This window comes from Leptodactylus fuscus, chromosome 8 (assembly GCF_031893055.1).
Source record: "Leptodactylus fuscus isolate aLepFus1 chromosome 8, aLepFus1.hap2, whole genome shotgun sequence".
NCBI classification, from domain to species: Eukaryota; Metazoa; Chordata; class Amphibia; order Anura; family Leptodactylidae; genus Leptodactylus; species Leptodactylus fuscus.
Genome location: NC_134272.1, coordinates 73894275 through 73915101, shown reverse-complemented (window position 1 = coordinate 73915101; position 20827 = coordinate 73894275). Strand labels below are relative to the sequence as shown.

Genomic DNA, 20827 nt, shown 5'->3' with positions numbered 1-20827 from the left:
AAGGGGATTTGGGGGACTTAAACAATGATAGGATAAATTATAAATATTTGTTCAGTGGAGATTTGACACCCAGGACACCCGCAGATCAGCTGGGTGAAGAGGTCACAGCCTGTGGCCTCTTCACTGAATACCAATTAAACACTGTGTAGAGCAGTGATGACCCAGGGGCGCCATGGAAATCTCCCAAAGGGACTTATCACTCTGGTTGGAAAGATGGAGGCATGCCTTCACGCAGTATTTCTACGTCCTTAGGAAGATTTTCGTCTTTTAACCCTTAAGAACTATCATGGCGTCTATCATACACCTATCATTATGATAGTCACCATGATAGTACTTAAGGTTTAATAGTAGAGATGAGGTAAAGTAAAATGTTCGAGGTTCGATATTCGTTTCAAGTAGCCCCTCAATATTCGACTACTCGAATCGAATATCGAACCCTATTATAGTCTATGGGGGGAAAATGCTCGTTTCAGGGGTAGGCAACATTCGATCAAATTATACTTACCAAGTCCACGAGCGAGTGTCGGGCTGGATCCTCTGAGAAGTCTTCTTCTTGCAGCGTCCCCGCGGCATCTTCCAGCTCTGAATTCACTCTTCCAGGCATCGGGCCTGGGCAGAGCCGACTGCGCATGCCCGCACTACAAGCGGACATGCGCATTCGGCTCTGCCCAGGGGAAGCTGCACGGAGAAGACTTCTAAAGGAAGGAGAAGAACCAGCGTTGATTGGCCGACTGTATAGCATTCAGCCAATCAATGCTGGATCTGCATTGACCTTTTACATTCAAATAGCGAGTGGTACTCGATCGAGTATGAGTATTTCGAATATCGTAGTATTCGATCGAATACCTACTCGATCGAGTACTACTCGCTCATCTCTAGTTAATAGAATTAATTTGGTAGGGGTGCCCCAAGAGTTATTTTTCTCCATTGTTGCCCTGGGTCTGAAAAGGTTGGGAAACACTCGTATAGAGGCTATTCTTGGTTTTGCAACTACCAAATGACCAATGAATGTGACAAGGAAGAGGACACAAGTCGCGTAAGTGCCACAGCCTTTTTAGATAGCAGTAATCTCAGGTGTTGGACCCCAATGATCACATATTAATGACTTATCCTAAGGATATTTCATCAAATATATAAGCCCCTTACTTCATTTTTTGGGTTAAGGTAAGGTTGGACACTATCGGTATTTCCCATTCCATTCACTGGCGGTTGAGTAAGGTTGAGTATGACCACCTTTATGTGATGTCTTGTTCTCCGACCACTTTGACGATCCTGCCCATCCAATACATCTTGGAAAGTTCCAGTACAAAAGGAGACTGCACAGCCATTAGTCATGTCTCTGAGCACGTACATGGTCAGTAATCCCTGTGTCCATATACTATTATATAATAGCTTACTATAATGATCAGCTTCCTCATACGAGATGAACGTCCCTCTATTCACAGGTCATAGTACACTGGAGTGTTATACCCTGAAACGTCACTGTTGCTGTAGACACCCTTAGGAAAAAATGCACGTGTTTCCTCCTGATAACTTTCAGCCAACATCCCTTTTATATCTGCTTAACAGGAAGCTGAAATTGAGAGAAGTTTACGCTCACCAACACCGAAGAAACAGACTGGGAATTATTCCAGCCTTGCAAGAAGGGATTCCAGCAAGAAAGGTGGCAGATCTGTAAATAACACCATGTCGGAGAATGAGAAACATGGCGGTGTGGCAGGTGAGCCTTACATTTACTGTCTGTGATATTTAAAGGGATACCAGGCATAAAGTCAATGCTATCTTAATATACACTGATTACATCTATTGTTCTCTGTTATCAGTTATTTAAGAGCAGAAAGACTGCAGTGTTGTTGGATCCTAACCATAGGTGACATACCAGCCGTTCTGATAAGCTACAGGATCCCTTATATACTGTATATGTATCAATGATATTAGCAGATACAGTACTTTTATAAATATGATACTTTAGGCTTACTGCCCCTTTAACTAGAACTTGTAAGCTCTCCTAACCCGAATGTCTGAGTAAATACAGTGGTTCCTTAAAGAGATTGTCCAGGGTGTTTAGAATAAAGGTGTTGTTCACTTTCAGAACAATGTTGGAGGGATAAATGTTATTGTTTGTATAATAAAAGGTTGTACCATTTTCCAATATACTTTCTGTATCAATTCTTTACAGTTTTCTCGATCTCTGCTTGCTGTCATTCATTCTGCTTGTTCCCAATGGATAAAAATGAGTCCATGGTCATGTGATATACAGTCCGTGGACAAGTGATATACAGTCTATGGTCATGTGATATACAGTCCATGGTCATGTGATATACAGTCCATGGTCATGTGATATACACACATAGGTACACAGCTCACTACCAGGCAGATGTCTAATTACTGAGCTGTGACTGTAATAAGCTGTGCACTTATATGTCTATCACATGACCATGGACCATATATCTCATGATCAGGACTGTATATCACATGACTATGGACTGTATATCACATGACCATGGACTGTATATCACATGACTATGGACTGACGTCCAAGGGAGCAGCTCATTCTGGCACAGGTAAAGAGAAGTATAAAAGATATAGTACTATATGTTCGGTGGCAGAGCTAGACACAATCCTGCTGAACTATGCCTAGACTTATATAATAGTACTGTATACTGTGTGTGTGTATATCATTTGGTAGACAAGGACCACTTATTACCTATAGGTGGATGCTCCCCACATAACCCCTCTAGGGTAAGATCAACATTACAAAATTGTTCTGCCATAAATAATAAACGTTGGGGTGACAGTCACTGACAGTACTGCCCAGTGCTGTCATGGTCTCATACATGAGATGGGACTTGTTCTCCAGCATGGAGCTCACCATGGACAGTAACCTTCTGTCACCCACCACCTGTATTGGGTCCAGGGAGTTCCTCAGGAGAGAGTCAGCCCTTCTAAGCAGCCTGTCAAGTCTATTTCGGTCCCTGGCTGGTATGCTACTCCACCAGCAGGCTACTCTGAAGAAGATGGCCGATGCTACAGAGTTGAAAAAGGCCCTAAGAAATGGCCCCTGGACTCCAAAGGCCCTGAGCAGGTAGAGCCTGCTGTGGCCCTTTCTTTTTTTTTTTAAAGTGTGTATCAGTATGTCTTTGTAGAACGGGAGGAAATCCACACAAACACGGGGAGAATATACAAACTCCTTGCAGATGTTGTTCCTGGCGGGATTCAAACCCAGGACTCCAGCACTGCAAGGCGGTAGTGCCAACCACTGAACCACCATGTTGCCCCTGCTGTGGCTCTTTCAGTGCAGCACATCCAGGTGATCAGCCCAGTCCAGTTTATTATTGAGGAGCACATCCAGGTACTTGTAGGTGTTGACCATCTCAATGTTGATAGATAGATAGATAGATAGATAGATAAGAGATAGATAGATAGGAGATAGATAGATAGATACATAGATAGATAGATAGAAGGGTGGATGAATAGATAGATAGATAGATATGAGATGATGGATGGATGGATGGATGGATAGATAGATAGATGATAGATAGATAGGAGATAGATAGATAGATAGGAGATAGATAAATAGATAGAAGGATGGATGAATAGATAGATAGATGATTGATAGATAGATAGATAGATAGATAGATAGATTTCTTCCTTAGTCTGCCAGCTTTGATACAGCCTGTTACATTCAATGGAGACCTATAACTTGCCATAATATAACTACGATAAATATGAGATATAAATGGGTACTATTCCGTTATCGGGCCAGCAGCAGCGCATTTCAGCACCAGCTTTCGGGACAGCAGTTCAGTTCAGCAGCGGGAATTACAATGACATCCGAGGACTGCTGGCCCGATGCTTGTGCCCAGTAGCCAGTACATCAATGACCCCCCCTCCATCTCCTCCTCCTTCCAGTGCTGCCCCCCAGCTAAGTATAATGTTATATAATGATGTTTTCCTCTTCAGCCTTATGAATACAATGTGTATGTGAACAGATCCTGCACTTTTCCTACTATATCTCCAGGCTGGCTGTATAATCCGGGTCAGTGGGCTCAGGATCTCCAGCTTTGTAGTGAAACAACAGGTGGTGTTAGAGAACAGGTGGAGATCTACAGAGCAGCTAATGCTGTTTCCTTACTTGGTACTTGTAAAGTAATTTAATGACACAAAGCGGAGACACAACCGCAGCATACCAAATATCACTGTACGGCAGGCAGCGGGGGAGCTTCTGCTTTATTTGTTTTTGGGAGGTTTTTTGTAAATGAAGTTGAATTAGAAAAAAAATAAATAAATTGTATTTTTTTGTGCTGCCATAATGGATATATGTAATTGTCCTATATTTTTGCTGGTATTATTTACTTTACCCCTTTATGTTTTTATTATGCGTATGTGTATAATTGATTATATTTTTATGCCATAAATTAATAATAATACTAATTTTATATATACACACACATCAATATAATAGTTATTTTGTATTCTGTTCTACAGATTTCACTTTGCACAGGAACAATCCACAGCCTATCCCAGTACCAGACAAATCAATGAGATTTTACTAATCTTATCCATACCGTGTGTGGTTTTTTTGCACACATGTATTACATATTTTAAAACTTACGGCATGTCTCTTATCAATTTTCACTGCAGATTTTACTCCTTTCAATGGACATAAGCTGGGACAAAATGGAATGTGCATTAAATATTCTGCATGTTATACACCAGACACGCAAACACAGCAGAAATAGGAGTCAAAAACAGATAAAACGGCTCTTGACGTTTTTCATTCATGTGTCACATATTTTCCATCCGCTGTCCTGACAGTTTTGCTGTCTACCTTACCCTTCACATTTGCATAGATATAGCCCATGGTGAAGGACATGAGATGACCAGCTTTGAAAGCAAACAAGATTTTGCAATAATAGAGCAGGACATAGTTACACCTGCTTTATGTGTCATTACGCAGCCACCTAGTGGCTATGATGGGAATAACATTCTGTCAAGGGATTTACTATAATGTTGCAATAAAATAGTGTATTGTAAGGGGATCATGGCATGAAAATTGTTTATCAAATTGCTGATTGGAGGAATCCGGACAACAATTTTTCTTATATTGTATGTATAGAGGCTAATCATTTTTCTGGGATAACCCCTTGAATAAATTTAAGGAAAGGTAATGGAGGACACATCGGTATATAGACATGTTATTCTGGTAGAGAGGAGACTCTTGCACAGAGGGGGTCCTGAGTAGGAAATCCCTGTCTATGTCATCTTCCTGCGTCAACCCCTTTAACAAATATAGTATACACCATGTCACTGATGTGCTTGTTTATCATGTGTGCCTTGTAATATATAGACTTGCCTATGCTATAGAGGTAAATATGGATTCAGTCTATCTTCTAATAGTGCAACTTCAATTTTCTACTATGTATTTGTTCACATTGCTGTATCCGAAGTGTTCCCATATCATAGTTATGGGGAATATGCAAATCTGTTTTCCAGGATGTAATTAGGAAAAATGGTTCATAAATGGCTTGTAAGTCTCCATACGCATACAAAGGTGGCCTTAATGGCACTCTCCTTAAGGAGTTCTCTTAGTCCCTGAACCATATGATAGCTAGGTCACGTGTGTCACTTGAGTGTGTTCAAGGACAAGTCAAAGTTGTAGTTACACTAGATAAATAAATATGAAGATACAATATCCATTATATCCATAAATCAATAGGAAAGAAGACTGCACAGACTACTGTATCCATGATGTATATAATCTCAGGTGCCTTGTTGCTGTAATCTGGTGCGTGTATTACATATATAATAGTCACTGAACAGACTACTATACCCAGGATCTATATATACTCATGTAGTAGACGTATACCCTGTATATAATATCACAGCACAGACTACTATACTCAGGATCTATATACTCATGTAGTAGCAGTATACCTCTATATAATAGTCACAGCACAGGCCCCTGCACACATTATTATACCGATAGTGGCCCCTGCACACATTATTATACCCGATAGTGGCCCCTGCACACATTATTATACCCGATAGTGGCCCCTGCACACATTATTATACCCCATAGTGGCCCCTGCACACAGTATTATACCCCATAGTGGCCCCTGCACACAGTATTATACCCCATAGTGGCCCCTGCACACAGTATTATACCCCATAGTGGCCCCTGCACACAGTATTATACCCCATAGTGGCCCCTGCACACAGTATTATACCCCATAGTGGCCCCTGCACACAGTATTATACCCCATAGTGGCCCCTGCACACAGTATTATACCCCATAGTGGCCCCTGCACACAGTATTATACCCCATAGTGGCCCCTGCACACAGTATTATACCTAATAGTGACCCCTGCACACAGTATTATACCCCATAGTGGCCCCTATACACATTATTACGCCCCATAGTGGCCCCTGCACACAGTATTATGCCCCATTGTGGCCCCTGCACCCACTATTATGTCCCGTTGTGGCCCCTGCACCCACTATTATACCCCATTGTGGCCCCTACACACAGTATTATCCCCCATAGTGGCCCCTACACTCAGTATTATGTCCCGTTGTGGACACCCATTAACAATTATTATACTTTGGGGTCTTTTCAGACCCCAGAGTATAATAATCGGAGACCCAGGGGAAGAACAACATTAAAAAAAAAAAAAAAAAACACTGTAACTTACCTGTCTCCCGACTCCCCGCTGGCGGCCATCTTCAATGACGTCAGGGACGTCATGTGACCGGGAGCCTGCGTCGCGACGCATAAGGACGCAGGCCCCGATCATGTGACGTCTGAGACATCACACAAGTAGGCCGAAGCCTGCGCGGAGCCTGGAGAGGTAAGTAACACAGTTTTTTATGTTCAGATACCTCTCCTGCACTTCCGATCATTATACTCGGGGGTCCGAAAAGACCCCCGAGTATAATAGTGCTTGTGGGGCCCGCTGCCAAGATCGGTAAGTATATAGGGCCCGTTAGCGGCTGGAGTAACTCCAGCCGGTAACGGCCTATTAAAGATAAAAAAAAAAAAAAAAAAACCAAAACGCAGCGGTAGCGGCTGCCACCGAGCCCCTAATGTCCTGGGCCCTGTGGCAGCCGCCTCTGCTGCTATGGCGGTAGTTACGCCACTATATATACTCATGTAGTAGAAGTATACCCTGTATATACGGTATGTGTATTATCTAATAGTCACAGCACAGACATGACATTCACCTCAGTCATTCACTGACATCATGTTCGGCTTGTCTCAATGACTGACATAGAAAGTAATTCACATAACAGACTGAGATTTGTGAGGACAGAAAACAAATATCCCTGCACGTCACAGTCCAGAAAAGACCAGCGCAGTTTTGGGGATATTATTATATGCAGATAAATGTTCTCCAAAAGGCATACGCTGAATAAAATATTCAAGAGCAGAAAATAAAGAAGATAAATTCATTTATAAGCAATTGCACGTGTGGGGGAGGGGGTCTACTGAGTTCTCTAAGGCTAATCCAGGAATGTTTTTTTATATTTTACTTGCTCCAGGGTTCTTTTTCATTCTGAACCTGGATTTTCTGGGTTGGTTCCATTTTAGGGGTCACGTGAATAGAACCAACACCCAACAGGCCACTATCCATGATGGTCTGCCCCCTCCTGCCGCTCTGGTGCACTATTGGAGACTGGCAGACTAGATCACTGCCCCCAACTTGCAACTAGTAGCCTTGTTGAGTAGTCCAGGGGGCAGTCCTATCAGTGATTGACAGATAAGAACTACAGCACTGCGAGGGACTAGGATGAACCAAGTGCTTATTTATTACATCAGTTGTATCCTGCATAGAGATTAAAGTATATGACCAGAATACATGGTACAACGTTTCGGCTAGGTGCCTTTATCAAGGTATATCTGGTATGACTGTAGATAAGGAAGCTGGACCTCTCACTGGCAAAGAAGGTGAACAGCACCTCCAACACTATCCATGTGCCTACAGACATAGCTGTCAATCACTGATAGCTCCGCCTCCTGGACTCCTCTACATAGAGAGAGATACATGACAGCTTATACTGAATCTTATTCCACTAAATGCTATAACACACTGTCAGCAGATTAGAAAGCCGACATTATGTAGCCCAGAATTCACGCACAGATATAATAGGAAATATTACCGAATGTGTTATTTATATGTATTTTAAATGCTATAAAATAAAGCAAATGTGTGAACGAGATCTTACATCATATATTTCGGTGTATACTATTTTATTCATAACTAGGTGACTATTACATAGTCTGCGATTATTACTAGTATATAGTCTCATGTTGTGACTAGTATATAGTCTGCTTTTATGACTAGTATAAAGTCTGATGTGACTATTATATAGACTTCTGTTGTGACTAGTATATAGTCTGATGTTGTGACTATTCAGGAGATATATAAACTCAATGACACAGGACTCTGCAGCTATGACTAGTATATATTCTGATGTGGCTAGTGTATCTGGTCTTGGTTATCACTAGTATATAGTCTTGCGTTGTGACTATTGAGCGATATATATATATATATATATATATATATATCTGTGACTATTTAGCCTGACTCTATGACTCTGCCACCTCTTCTCGCTCAGTATATTGTCATCCGCTATTTCGGATGTTTTCCTAACAGGAAAGCCATGCAGGTTGTGATGTAAATGCACAATGAAAGGGAAGTCCTTATTTATACCGCTCTGCCGTGTGTAATGGAGGACTATAAATAAGAGGTAATGATTTCACAAGTCATATTGCTATTTGTATCCCCCGTCAGCAATGACACTCGCCCTGCAAGGTAGTTCTATAAAAATAACCTCTTAAGTAATTTGCAGATAACATATCTAACATATGAGCGAGATGCTGAGAACACAAAGTACTACAATCCCATGCGCCATAATTGTATGTAATCTTAGCACAGCTTCATAGGCCGCCTGGTAAGATAGCGACAACATTCTGGGCACAGAATATATCATCAGCCCACACCGTACAATCTAAAGCGCTCCTGTTAGATTAAGATGAAAGCTGTGTTTTTCCTCTGTTTTCCCCATTTTTATCTCAACATCCGGCCTCAGCTAGATTATTCCATCAGATTTACATGACTATTCAACCATTCATACAACCATGGATCTACCAGAGATGGAAGCCTTGACACCAACGTGAATGATTCTCCAAGATTCTGGGCTGTCTAATTTCTTAAAGGGGCTAATGTTTATCTATCACAGCACCAGGTAAAGGAGAGAAGCTGAGCCCTGTGATATATAGGGTTATATGATAGAGGAGAGAAGCTGAGCTCTGTGATATATAGGGTTATATGATAGAGGAGAGAAGCTGAGCTCTGTGATATATAGGGTTATATGGTAGAGGAGAGAAGCTGAACTCTGTGATATATAGGGTTATATGATAGAGGAGAGAAGCTGAGCTCTGTGATATATAGGGTTATATGATAGAGGAGAGAAGCTGAGCTCTGTGATATATAGGGTTATATGGTAGAGGAGAGAAGCTGAACTCTGTGATATATAGGGTTATATGATAGAGAAGAGAAGCTGAGCTCTGTGATATATAGGGTTATATGATAGAGAAGAGAAGCTGAGCTCTGTGATATATAGGGTTATATGATAGAGGAGAGAAGCTGAACTCTGTGATATATAGGGTTATATGATAGAGAAGAGAAGCTGAACTCTGTGATATATAGGGTTATATGATAGAGGAGAGAAGCTGAGCTCTGTGATATATAGGGTTATATGATAGAGGAGAGAAGCTGAGCTCTGTGATATATAGGGTTATATGATAGAGAAGAGAAGCTGAGCTCTGTGATATATAGGGTTATATGATAGAGAAGAGAAGCTGAGCTCTGTGATATATAGGGTTATATGATAGAGGAGAGAAGCTGAGCTCTGTGATATATAGGGTTATATGATAGAGGAGAGAAGCTGAGCTCTGTGATATATAGGTTATATGATAGAGGAGAGAAGCTGAGCTCTGTGATATATAGGGTTATATGATAGAGAAGAGAAGCTGAGCTCTGTGATATATAGGGTTATATGATAGAGGAGAGAAGCTGAGCTCTGTGATATATAGGGTTATATGATAGAGGAGAGAAGCTGAGCTCTGTGATATATAGGGTTATATGGTAGAGGAGAGAAGCTGAACTCTGTGATATATAGGGTTATATGATAGAGAAGAGAAGCTGAGCTCTGTGATATATAGGGTTATATGATAGAGAAGAGAAGCTGAGCTCTGTGATATATAGGGTTATAGGATAGAGGAGAGAAGCTGAGCTCTGTGATATATAGGGTTATATGATAGAGGAGAGAAGCTGAGCTCTGTGATATATAGGGTTATATGATAGAGAAGAGAAGCTGAGCTCTGTGATATATAGGGTTATATGATAGAGGAGAGAAGCTGAGCTCTGTGATATATAGGGTTATATGATAGAGGAGAGAAGCTGAACTCTGTGATATATAGGGTTATATGATAGAGAAGAGAAGCTGAACTCTGTGATATATAGGGTTATATGATAGAGAAGAGAAGCTGAGCTCTGTGATATATAGGGTTATATGATAGAGGAGAGAAGCTGAGCTCTGTGATATATAGGGTTATATGATAGAGGAGAGAAGCTGAGCTCTATGATATATAGGGTTATATGATAGAGGAGAGAAGCTAAGTTCTATGCTATAGAGGTCTATATGGTTTGGAAGAGTATTTTAGAGTAAAAAGCAGTAAACCCTGACTGGACTCCTAATAAAGTCAGTGAGAGTCCTGGTTGCCCCGCCCACATGCAGTGATTCGCGGCTCTCCCCATATCAGTGTGTTACGGGGCTGTCAGTCACTGTCACTGTGGGCAAGGTCAGCAGAATTGTCACTTTTTCTTCTAAAAGTACTTTAGGAATTGTCCCACTTTTTACTGAGACATCTTGTTCCAAATCACATAAACCTACAGTATATATCACAAAGCTCAGCTTCTCTCCTTCTGTCATACACTGTCAGCCACTATACAGGACATGGGACAATCTCTTTGTGCACTGTATGGCATCACAAGCGGCCCAAACAGTTGATATTTGCAGCGACTGTCTGCCTGGTCACTTACTGATCAGATATTTATTACTTATCCTAGGCTACGATTAAAAAGTCCCTGAAGTTTCTCCTAGAACATCCACCTAATGTGTCCAGTGCTGGTGGTCGCACATGCTCAGTAGCTCAGTCCCACTACCTGATCCTCTTCTATATAGACAGCAGAGAGATTGCAGGCCAGTTAATGAGTATATGAGTATTCATTGTACTAGCACTGGACATTAGGAGGACATTCTGAGAGGAAATCAAAGGAACAGCAGAGGGCGCCATAACAAGTAGGTAACAGCAATATCCAGATACAGAACAGGCATTATAATATTTGCCCCTATACCTCTATAGAGCACATATATGAGACATATAGTTCCTCGTATTTCCTGTGCTTGCTGACATTGTCGTATATATTTACCTGGTATTAGATGAGGTATACAGCGCTTTATGTCTATTAATTGTGATATGCACTAATTGTTCTCTGTGGATTGTTCTAGAAGAAAACCTTCAACCATCAGTCTAGAAGTGAGGACAGTAAATATCAAAGCTAGTACAGGGACAATACTCCGGCGTGTATTTTTGGCTTTACAAGAGAAAGTCAGTAGTTTATCATCCACAATTCCCCGGATATTTGGGGATGTAGTCCACTTCCTAATCTCGCTTGTTGGACATAAAAATCAATGTGTAACAATGTCTCTGGTGTACAGTTAGCAAAGAGAAGCCGCGTGCACCGAACTGATAGGAGCATTATGGGATGATCTGTCTATCTATTTATCTACATATCTGTCTATGTATCTTGAAATATAATAGTCACCGCTCCAAGGATTTAAGGTGAAAAATAACCTGCACCAAGAAAATGTGTATGTGTGTGTCAAGGAGGGGGGGGGGGGACTATTAGCAATGGCGCGGCCTCTATTTTTTTTTTACTATGGATTGGGGTCTGTCTGTCTATCTGTCTGTCTGTCTATCTATTTATCTATCTATCAATCAATCGTTCCAATGTATCTGTTTGCTTCCAGGGCAGCGCTTAAATTGGGCCGGTATAAAGAACCCCATTAACAACGCTATCATTACATCATTTTCAGACCCCCAAGTATAATGATCGGAGGGCTAGGAGAGATGAGGGTACATAAAAACCACTGTTACTTACCTCTCCTGGGCTCTGGAAGGCATCGGGCCTACTTGGTCACGTCACAGCCGTCACGTGGGCCGGGCTTACGTCGTTATGCGTTGCGACGCAAGCCCCAGCTCAAGTGACATCTCTTCCATTACTGAAGATGGCCGATCTCTGCCTTCCATTGAAAACAATGGGAGACGGATTTCGGGAGGAATCTGCTCCAGATTCAAATGTGAAATCCCATCCCCAAATCCACAGCAAATTCCTCCATGTGAAAAGACCTTTATAGTCCTCAATGGCACTTAAAAAGTCACCACTGGTTTGCAACTTTTTGGTTTGCAACATAGTGGTGCAGGCTCTTATTGATTCTGCCTCTTTATTATTCATCCATAGAATTCTAATAATTGGAATCAGAACCTAATAATGTTAAAGGTGAATGACATAGATGACACATCCCCTTTAAATAGATAAAAACAAAAAAGAAGAGACACCGAGCAACTCATAGTATAGTAAGTAAATAAAACAGGCAGAAAAAGGGTATATATATATATATATATATATATATATATATATATATATATATATATATATATATATAAAATCACCTTGGGACGTTGTGAAGACGGTCATATCACAACTCCTATATGTACATGGGGACCACTTTACAGAGGGCCCTTCTCTGGGTAAAAAACAGCTGCTACGCCCCTGACACCCCTTGGTTGTATCTAGAAATGCTCAGCAGACCAATACACGGACAATGAAGTCGATGTAGTAGAAGGAACTGCGCTCTCACCAGGATTTTGGTATGACTTGAATTTTACTAAACAAATAATGACAGCACTACACGTTTCGGGCTTTCAAAAACACCCTTCATCAGGTGCAATGACTCTAAAAAACATGACCAATAAAAGAGAACAATGTGGAGGAAAGAAATAAAATTTATGAATATATAAACACATCCAGTTAAAAACATAATTCATACCCTTTAAAAATCACGATTTTCTGCCAACTCAATTAGCAAAATAGTATCTAAAACCACAAAATATATACCAGGTTTTAAAAAACTCAAGACTATATAACAGGGGTAGCTCATACACACGTATACATGATAACCACAAAGGAAACAAAATAAACAATTAAGAAAAAAAACAAGTAAAAAAAACCTGCTGGCTGGAAGGTGGGATTTTGTATCCATAAAGTTTGCCTTGTTCAAATGAACAATCGATACAGTGTAAGCCGTCTAGGTTAAAGGTACAACTCCATGTTCCCAAATACTAAACCGCCAGAGAATGTCTAATTGTTGTAGCACGTATAGCGCCGTGTAGCAACATTGTTGCCTTACCTGTTGTACATCTGACCGGAAGTCTAGACTTACCTCCGCCGTTGGGCCGAAAGCGTACTGACTAGAGATGAGCGAGTAGTTAAATATTCGATATTCGTTTCGAGTAGCCCCTCAATATTCGCCTACTTAAATCGAATATCGAACCCTATTATACTCTATGGGGGAAAAATGCTCGTTTCAGGGGTAGGCAACGTTCGATCAAATTATACTTACCAAGTCCAGTGAGTGAGGGTCGGGCTGGATTCTCCGAGAAGTCTTCTCTGCGCAGCGTCCCTGTGTTGTCATCCGGCAATGAAGTCACTCTTCTAGGCATCGGGCCTGGGCAGAGACAACTACGCATGCCCGCGCTACAAGAAAATGGCTGCTTACAGTCTAAGCGGCCATTTTCTTGTAGCGCGGACATGCGCAGTCGGCTCTGCCCAGGCCCGATGCCTGGCAGAGTGAATTCAGAGCCGGAAGACGCCGCGGGGACGCAGCGAGGAGAAGACTTCTAAAGGTAGGAGAAGAACCAGCGTTGATTGGCCGACTGTATAGCATTTGGCCAATCAATGCTGGTTCTGCATCAAATTTTTCCATTCGAATAGCGAGTGGTACTCAATCGAGTACGAGTATTTCGAATATCGTAGTATTCGATCAAATAGCTACTGGATCAAATACTACTCGCTCATCTCTAGTACTGACTAGCCGGGAGACGATCTGTTTATTGGTAAGTAGACGCTGGAGGATTGTCTACAATCCCCCGTGCGTGCTGGAAAGACAGGCAAGCGTTCAACATTTGCACAGCTAGAGATGGCGTCCCTCGTTACGGCGCTCAGAGAGAATAACCCATGCGCATGCGTCCAACCTGGAGGATCGCACATGCGCATGGTGCGCTCACAGCCTTCAGCACATGTTCGGCATCATGGATGAAAGTCAATGCGTGACCTGCCCATACTGAGTGTGGACTCCAAAGTGCAAGTCTAGCAATTTACATTTAAATAGACAGGAAGAAAACATAAACTTTTATGTGATATACTCCGAGTCAGATGTGCGCGGTGATAAAATATGCGGGTAGGCACGCTGGAAATCTTCCTTGAGCGAGGTACTTCAAGAAGGTTGGAGTTTTGTGCACGGTTGGTTACTAGCTAGGCATAAAGCATGAAAATTAAAGATGAAAAGGGCATCGGCAGAAAATAAAATTATACCTGTGTCAAAACATGAATGATTAGCTGTAATTTATAATCCGCATGTCACTGTATCACTACCGGAGAGGAGTTTTACAGTCTAATGGAAAGGACATTTCGGTAACATTGCATAAAATAAGTGGAGGTCAGCGATCAACATTTACAAGACGTGTTCAGCAAGTCGATATCTCCCTGCAGTTTTTGGGAGAGTTCTCAATGTGGAACAGATAGGTTAATGCTAAAGGATTAGGAGAATCGATTGTGTCTGATACGTGGGATACTAATAGAGATGGTACACCCATTTTTTGGGGTATAACAGTCCGTGGAGTCTCATCTTCCTCTTGTTTGGTGACAGCTGGACACGTATTGGGCAGCGATCTCCACAGTGGCCTCTTCTTCTCCCAGTAGGATGTAGAGTTTCCTCTTCTCGTCTGCAGATATGAAGTCTGGGATGTGGGCAGAGAGTCTTTGGTAGTAGACGGCCCTCACAGCTGAGTATTTGGTGCAGTGTAGCAGGAAGTGGGTCTCGTCTTCTAGGGCCCCCTGGTCACAGTGCTGGCACAGTCTATTCTCCCGTGGCTTGTACGTCTGCCTGTGTCGCCCCGTCTCCATCTCCAGGTTGTGGGCGCTCAGTCTGTACCGGCTCAGGGCTTGTCTCTGTTTGGGGTGGCGTATTCTCTCCAGGTAGGTGGCCATGGTGTAGTCCCTTTGCAGTGACTGGTACACGGTGAGTTTCTTGGAGTTATTTATTGCGCTTCTCCATTCCTCGATGTACTGCTCTTTGTCTCTCTCAATGACTCCTTTTATTTGAGCCTTGTTCAGGGCATGTTGGGGGTTTTGGCTTGGCAGATGGCTGATGCTTGGTTGGGGGGTATCAGTTTTTCTCAGGGCTCTGTGGCTAATATCGTGCTAAAATGGTATACAGCCCATGACCACTAGGTGGCGATACAGCAAACTTGAAATTTCCAACGATTATGTAGTATGATATAGTAATAACATTTGTATTTATACTGGTTAGGAATCAACTATACCATATTCTATCATACGGTAGTAATTGATACATATGTCCAATATATGCATACATACTGTATGGTCACAATGTATCGGCATGGTAACAATTTATGGAATATATTGGAATACCATACAAGCAGCAGGATATGCCACCAAGTTTTGATAACCGTGTGTTCCCCGTCTGGAACATGTACCTTACGCAAGAACAGGGGTCAGGCATCCTTTGCATAACTTTTCCAGTGTATTATTGGTGTCAGATGAATGCAATTGAGCCAAAAAAATAAAGGTCACCTTACTAATACCCACCAATGGTTTCTGGGTCCCTGCTACGCTCCACTTTCCGCGCTCTTCTCGACACTGCACAAAATGGCTGCTCATTCAATCACTGCTACAAAGATGATAAAAGGGATTTTACCCTAGAGCTAAATTTTTACCTATGAAAGTTGATCTTAATATCTGCCGCATGTCAATATCCTACGTTATGGAATATTTTTTTCCAAATTATTTCCCTTTGACTTAAATGAAGAAAGAAATATCTTCATGTTATACAGCGTTGCAGATTTTTCTGCAGATTACCTGCAAATTCACAGTGAAATCCACCGGTGCTGTGTTTTTGGAATTTTTTTTAGTTATATGCAATGAAAAGCAAATCTGCACCAATAGTTTGGGGAATTTCTTTAAATTTTGTGAGAGTATAATATGTAGCAAATCCAAGTATGGCTGGGGACACCAGGTGGCCATCGCAGTCTGGTAGTCGCTAGACTTGCCAGTGACTAACCTGATGATATGTACAATATAGGGGAATATATACAAATCTCATTGAAGTGGTGGTAGACTCCTAGACTCCCTTTGGCCCCCTAACCATAGGAACCCTATGGCTGAATTTGGTCGGTGCTAGGCCACTAGGGGGAGCCACTGATCTTATTTCCCTTCATGTTTTAAAAGTTTATATAGTTTGGCAAGGAGGACAGAAAATAAGCATTTTACACTTTTACCTGATCAGGTTAAGAATTGTAAATTTATTATTTATTTATTTATTTATTTATTTTAAATGTATATAGCAACATTAATCCCATGGTGCTTTACATTTGGGGGTTTACAAATAGTACACAAAATATACAATCGGATATGATACTAACAATAACCGGCTGGCACAGTGGGGTAGAGGGCCCTACTTGCTAGCGCTTACTTGCTATGAGGGAAGAGGGATAGAGACAGAAGGAGAGGGGGAGACTGTACAGATGGCAGTGCGGTGACAGTGTTATTGGAGGTTGTAGGCCTTCCTGAATAGGTGAGTCTTCTGGGCCTTCTTGAAGCCTGTGATTGTGGGGGTCAGTCTTGTGTGTGGGCAAGATTAGGTTGGAGATATGTGGAGGGACCAGGTTGTGGATGACTTTATGTGTTAGCGATAGTAACTTGAACTCAATTCGCTGGGCATATTATACTGTGTGGGGGGCCACTGTGGAGCATATAATACTGTGCAGGCCACTGTGGAGCATATAATACTGTGCAGGCCACTGTGGAGCATATAATACTGTGTGGGACACTGTGGAGCATATTATACTGTATGTGCGGGCCACTGTGGAGCATATAATACTGTGTGGGACACCGTGGAGCATATTATACTGTATGTGCGGGCCACTGTGGAGCATATAATACTGTGTGGGACACTGTGATGCATATAATACTGTGTGGGACACTGTGGAGCATATTATACTGTGTGGGACATTGTGATGCATATAATACTGTGTGGGACACTGTGGAGCATATTATACTGTATGTGCGGGCCACTGTGGAGCATTATTGTGGAGGTGGTACTCTGGGGGAAGATATTATACAGTGTAGGACCCCAGCATTATTCACATGCCATCTGTTTTATAATAGCTGTGCACTATTATTACAGGCTGTAATTACATTGCACGGTCATTATAAAACATATTGTGTGCGATATAAACAGCACTCACAAAAGCACCGCAGTACCTTCAAACAAGTGATCTGAAGCGGCCCTGGGTGATAGATCTCTTAGACTGTTAAAACCCCACAAGTATGATGTTTGTGGGTACTATAGTTGCATCCCTCTCAAGTATCTGAGATACCACTACAGCACCCATAACTGTTGCTATCAAGAGTACGTTGTAGGGAAAGGGTCCTGGCAAAAATTTGCACCAGGGCCCACTACAATTTAGTTTCGCCACTGGTACTGTAAATATATTTTTTGCTACCATTGCTGGCCATCCCGCTGCTTCCCTCATATTACCCATGGAGGACAAGGCGTAAGCGTCCTTGCAGCCATTGCAATGAGTTGCACTTGTAGACATTGCCCTGCGTGGCTTGGGCCTTGTATAGCTGACTGCTGTCACTGACTCATGTTTAGTTAGCGTGATATTTACTGACAGCTATGCTTACCAAGAAATCCTGCAACACTTAACAGCTATATAAACCCCTGCCTCATAGTGCTATATAAAATCAAAGTGTGATACCTGAGCCGGCGAGATGACTTTACCTCCCAATCACAAATCTGCCAGCAGCACAGATTAGTCACCGAGCAGCGCAACGTCCCCAGCTCGCCCGGCCGCACATAATTATTCTTACGTTATGTTTTGATCCCAATAAAACTAACAACTAGATGATTAGAAGAGATAAAACACTGAAGGATTTTTAGCTTTTTTTTTGCTATTGGGAAAGTTAATACCTTCTATCCTAACAGGTTTCATGAGACAGTCATTAAGTCTGGCATTGGGCAAAGTAGAAACAGGCCCTAAAAATAGCCCCCGGGGTCCACCTTTTACATGGAAGCAAAAATAAAATCAGCTGTCACCATGAACGCCTGTCTGAGAAGGAACAAGCACTGAGTGTGGAGCTGGTCTCCGCAGGCTTACTGGGATAGGACGGGGACTGGGAATTATTCTATAAAACATCGCCAAATTATTAGGAAAGAGCGCCAGAGGAGGAGCCGAACGTTACACGGCGTGACCTAGACGATAGAAGGTAAGTGTCATTATAATACCTACTATTGGGTATACAGGGCTGGACTACAATTACTCATTTGGGGTATAGTCACCATAAACATGTTGAAAGTCAAAATTATTAAAATTGAATTTATTTTACAAAAAAAATACATATTAAATTTCGTTATTTCTGACACCGGCTCGGTCAGTTGATACTTTGTTGAAAAAAAATCTATTATTAGTTGCAAAGGATTGATACAGTTATACTAATATATTATATTAATATCATCAGCTTTAAAGAAAATGGATTTCTTTTAATTGATTATTTATTTGTTTATTTTTTATTCTATTTATTTATTGATTGATTTTAATTGATTATTTCTTTATTTAAATTCATTATTTATTTATCTATTTTAACTGATTATTTTAACTGATTATTTATTTATTTTAATTGATTATTTATCAATTTATTTTAATTGATTATTTGTTTATTTTTTATTCTATTTATTTATTGATTGATTTTAATTGATTATTTCTTTATTTAAATTAATTATTTATTTATCTATTTTAACTGATTATTTATTTTAATTGATTATTTATCTATTTATTTATTTTAATTGATTATTTATTTATTTTTTTGTTTGTTTATTTTTTATTCAGTTTTATTTCTTTATTTTAACTGATTATTTATTTATTTTTTATTTCTTTATCTTAGGCCTAGTTTACATCTGCATATTCCATTTGGGGAGTCTTGCAGTTCTTACAGAACTTTTCTCTCCATATGATTCTTGCGGACACTGAGCGGAAACCACACGGATCCCATTATAGTCTATGGGGTCCGTGTGGTTTCTTAGCTAATCGCTTAATGCGTATAGGTTTCCGTTCAGTCCCAGAATGGAATACCGAATGCAGATGTGACCCGGGCCTCAGATTGACTTTTAAACATTTTTATCGTAAGGACACATACTTTCTACTATATTATGGCTCCATAACGTAACACCTAAGCCTAGGGATGCTATGTATCTGTCAGATTTCATACCATGATAGGATGAGTTGATTTCTTAAGATGTGTTACTCTTCGGAGTAAATAAACCCCTAAGGATGAGGCCACATGCAACAAATTCAGGCTAAAAAATTGCGCATACAAAAAGCAATCCGGAAAAACCGCAGTGGAAGCGCATTGCGTTTTTTCCTGCAGCGTTTTTCACAGAAGGTTCACAGAGTTTTCCTCTGCCGACTTTCTGCTTCGATTATACCTTTAGGATATGTTCATATGGAGTTTTTTGGAGCAGATTTTGACACGGAATGCGCCTCAGAATCCGGCTCCAAAAACGGCTCCATTGATTTCAATGGGAGCCGCTCGTTTCTTCTTTCCACTAGCTAGTAGCGGAAAAAAGAAGCGAGCTGTTCTACCTTGCCACGGATTCCGTGGCTGACTCAGCTGCAGCATCCGCGGCACGGGGCGCAAGGCTCCCTCCTGAATAGGCACATTCTTCGGGCCTAATCCAGAGCACTGATGCACTGCACCGGCACCCCGTCGCGGCTGGCCGCTCGGAAGTGTTCACACGCGGAATGCAAATTCCGCCATGTGAACATACCCTTAGAGAAAACACCAGCATTTCTGAAGGTATAAGGGTCTGTTCACAAGGAGAAATTTGGTGCAGATTTGGGGTTCGAACTTTTTCCCCCAAATCCCGAGCAGATTCCTCGCAAAATCCACCTCCCATTGTTTCAATGGGAGGTAGAGATCGGAGCGTCCTGCTCGATCTTGCCGCGGATTCGGGTCCGCAACTCAAGACTCCCTCCTGATTCGGCACATTCATCTGGACCTTAACAGGGGCGTTATGCCGCGACGGAATGCTGATGCACGGCTATACCGGCGGCAGAAAATGAATGCACTGCAGTGCTCAATAGCAGCAAAGCAGATATGCGCCATTTAGGGTAAAACATCGATACGTTTTATGGAAATGTGTCAAAAATGCTTATCAGGTTGTTCCAAATTTATCATGCTATTTGATCTAATTTGACTGACTCATAAATTCACGACGCCGGTGAGATGTCTCCCCTCAGTGATGTCTTCTCTGCTAAGGATTTGGTCTTAAAGTGCAGATTTAGCTTTGATGGATGTCTATGACGGTATTTGCACGCTGTCTAACTTTCAATTAA

General features: G+C 41.5%; 1 protein-coding gene across 2 annotated transcripts in view; it reads left to right on the top strand.

Annotated features, from left to right (window-relative positions):
* The first annotated feature begins 1612 nt into the window (after positions 1-1612).
* The window catches only part of XIRP2 (xin actin binding repeat containing 2), a 114505-nt gene continuing 95290 nt past the window's right edge, over positions 1613-20827 (top strand). Inside the window, exon 1 of one of the 2 annotated variants that reach the window (XM_075284213.1) lies at positions 1613-1720. In XM_075284213.1, coding sequence (XP_075140314.1) covers positions 1687-1720 — 34 coding nt within the window. In that variant the 5' untranslated portion in view covers positions 1613-1686. Of the gene's footprint in view, positions 1721-18479; positions 18702-20827 lie in introns of those variants that run through there. The other variant, XM_075284214.1, reaches the window with a different exon arrangement.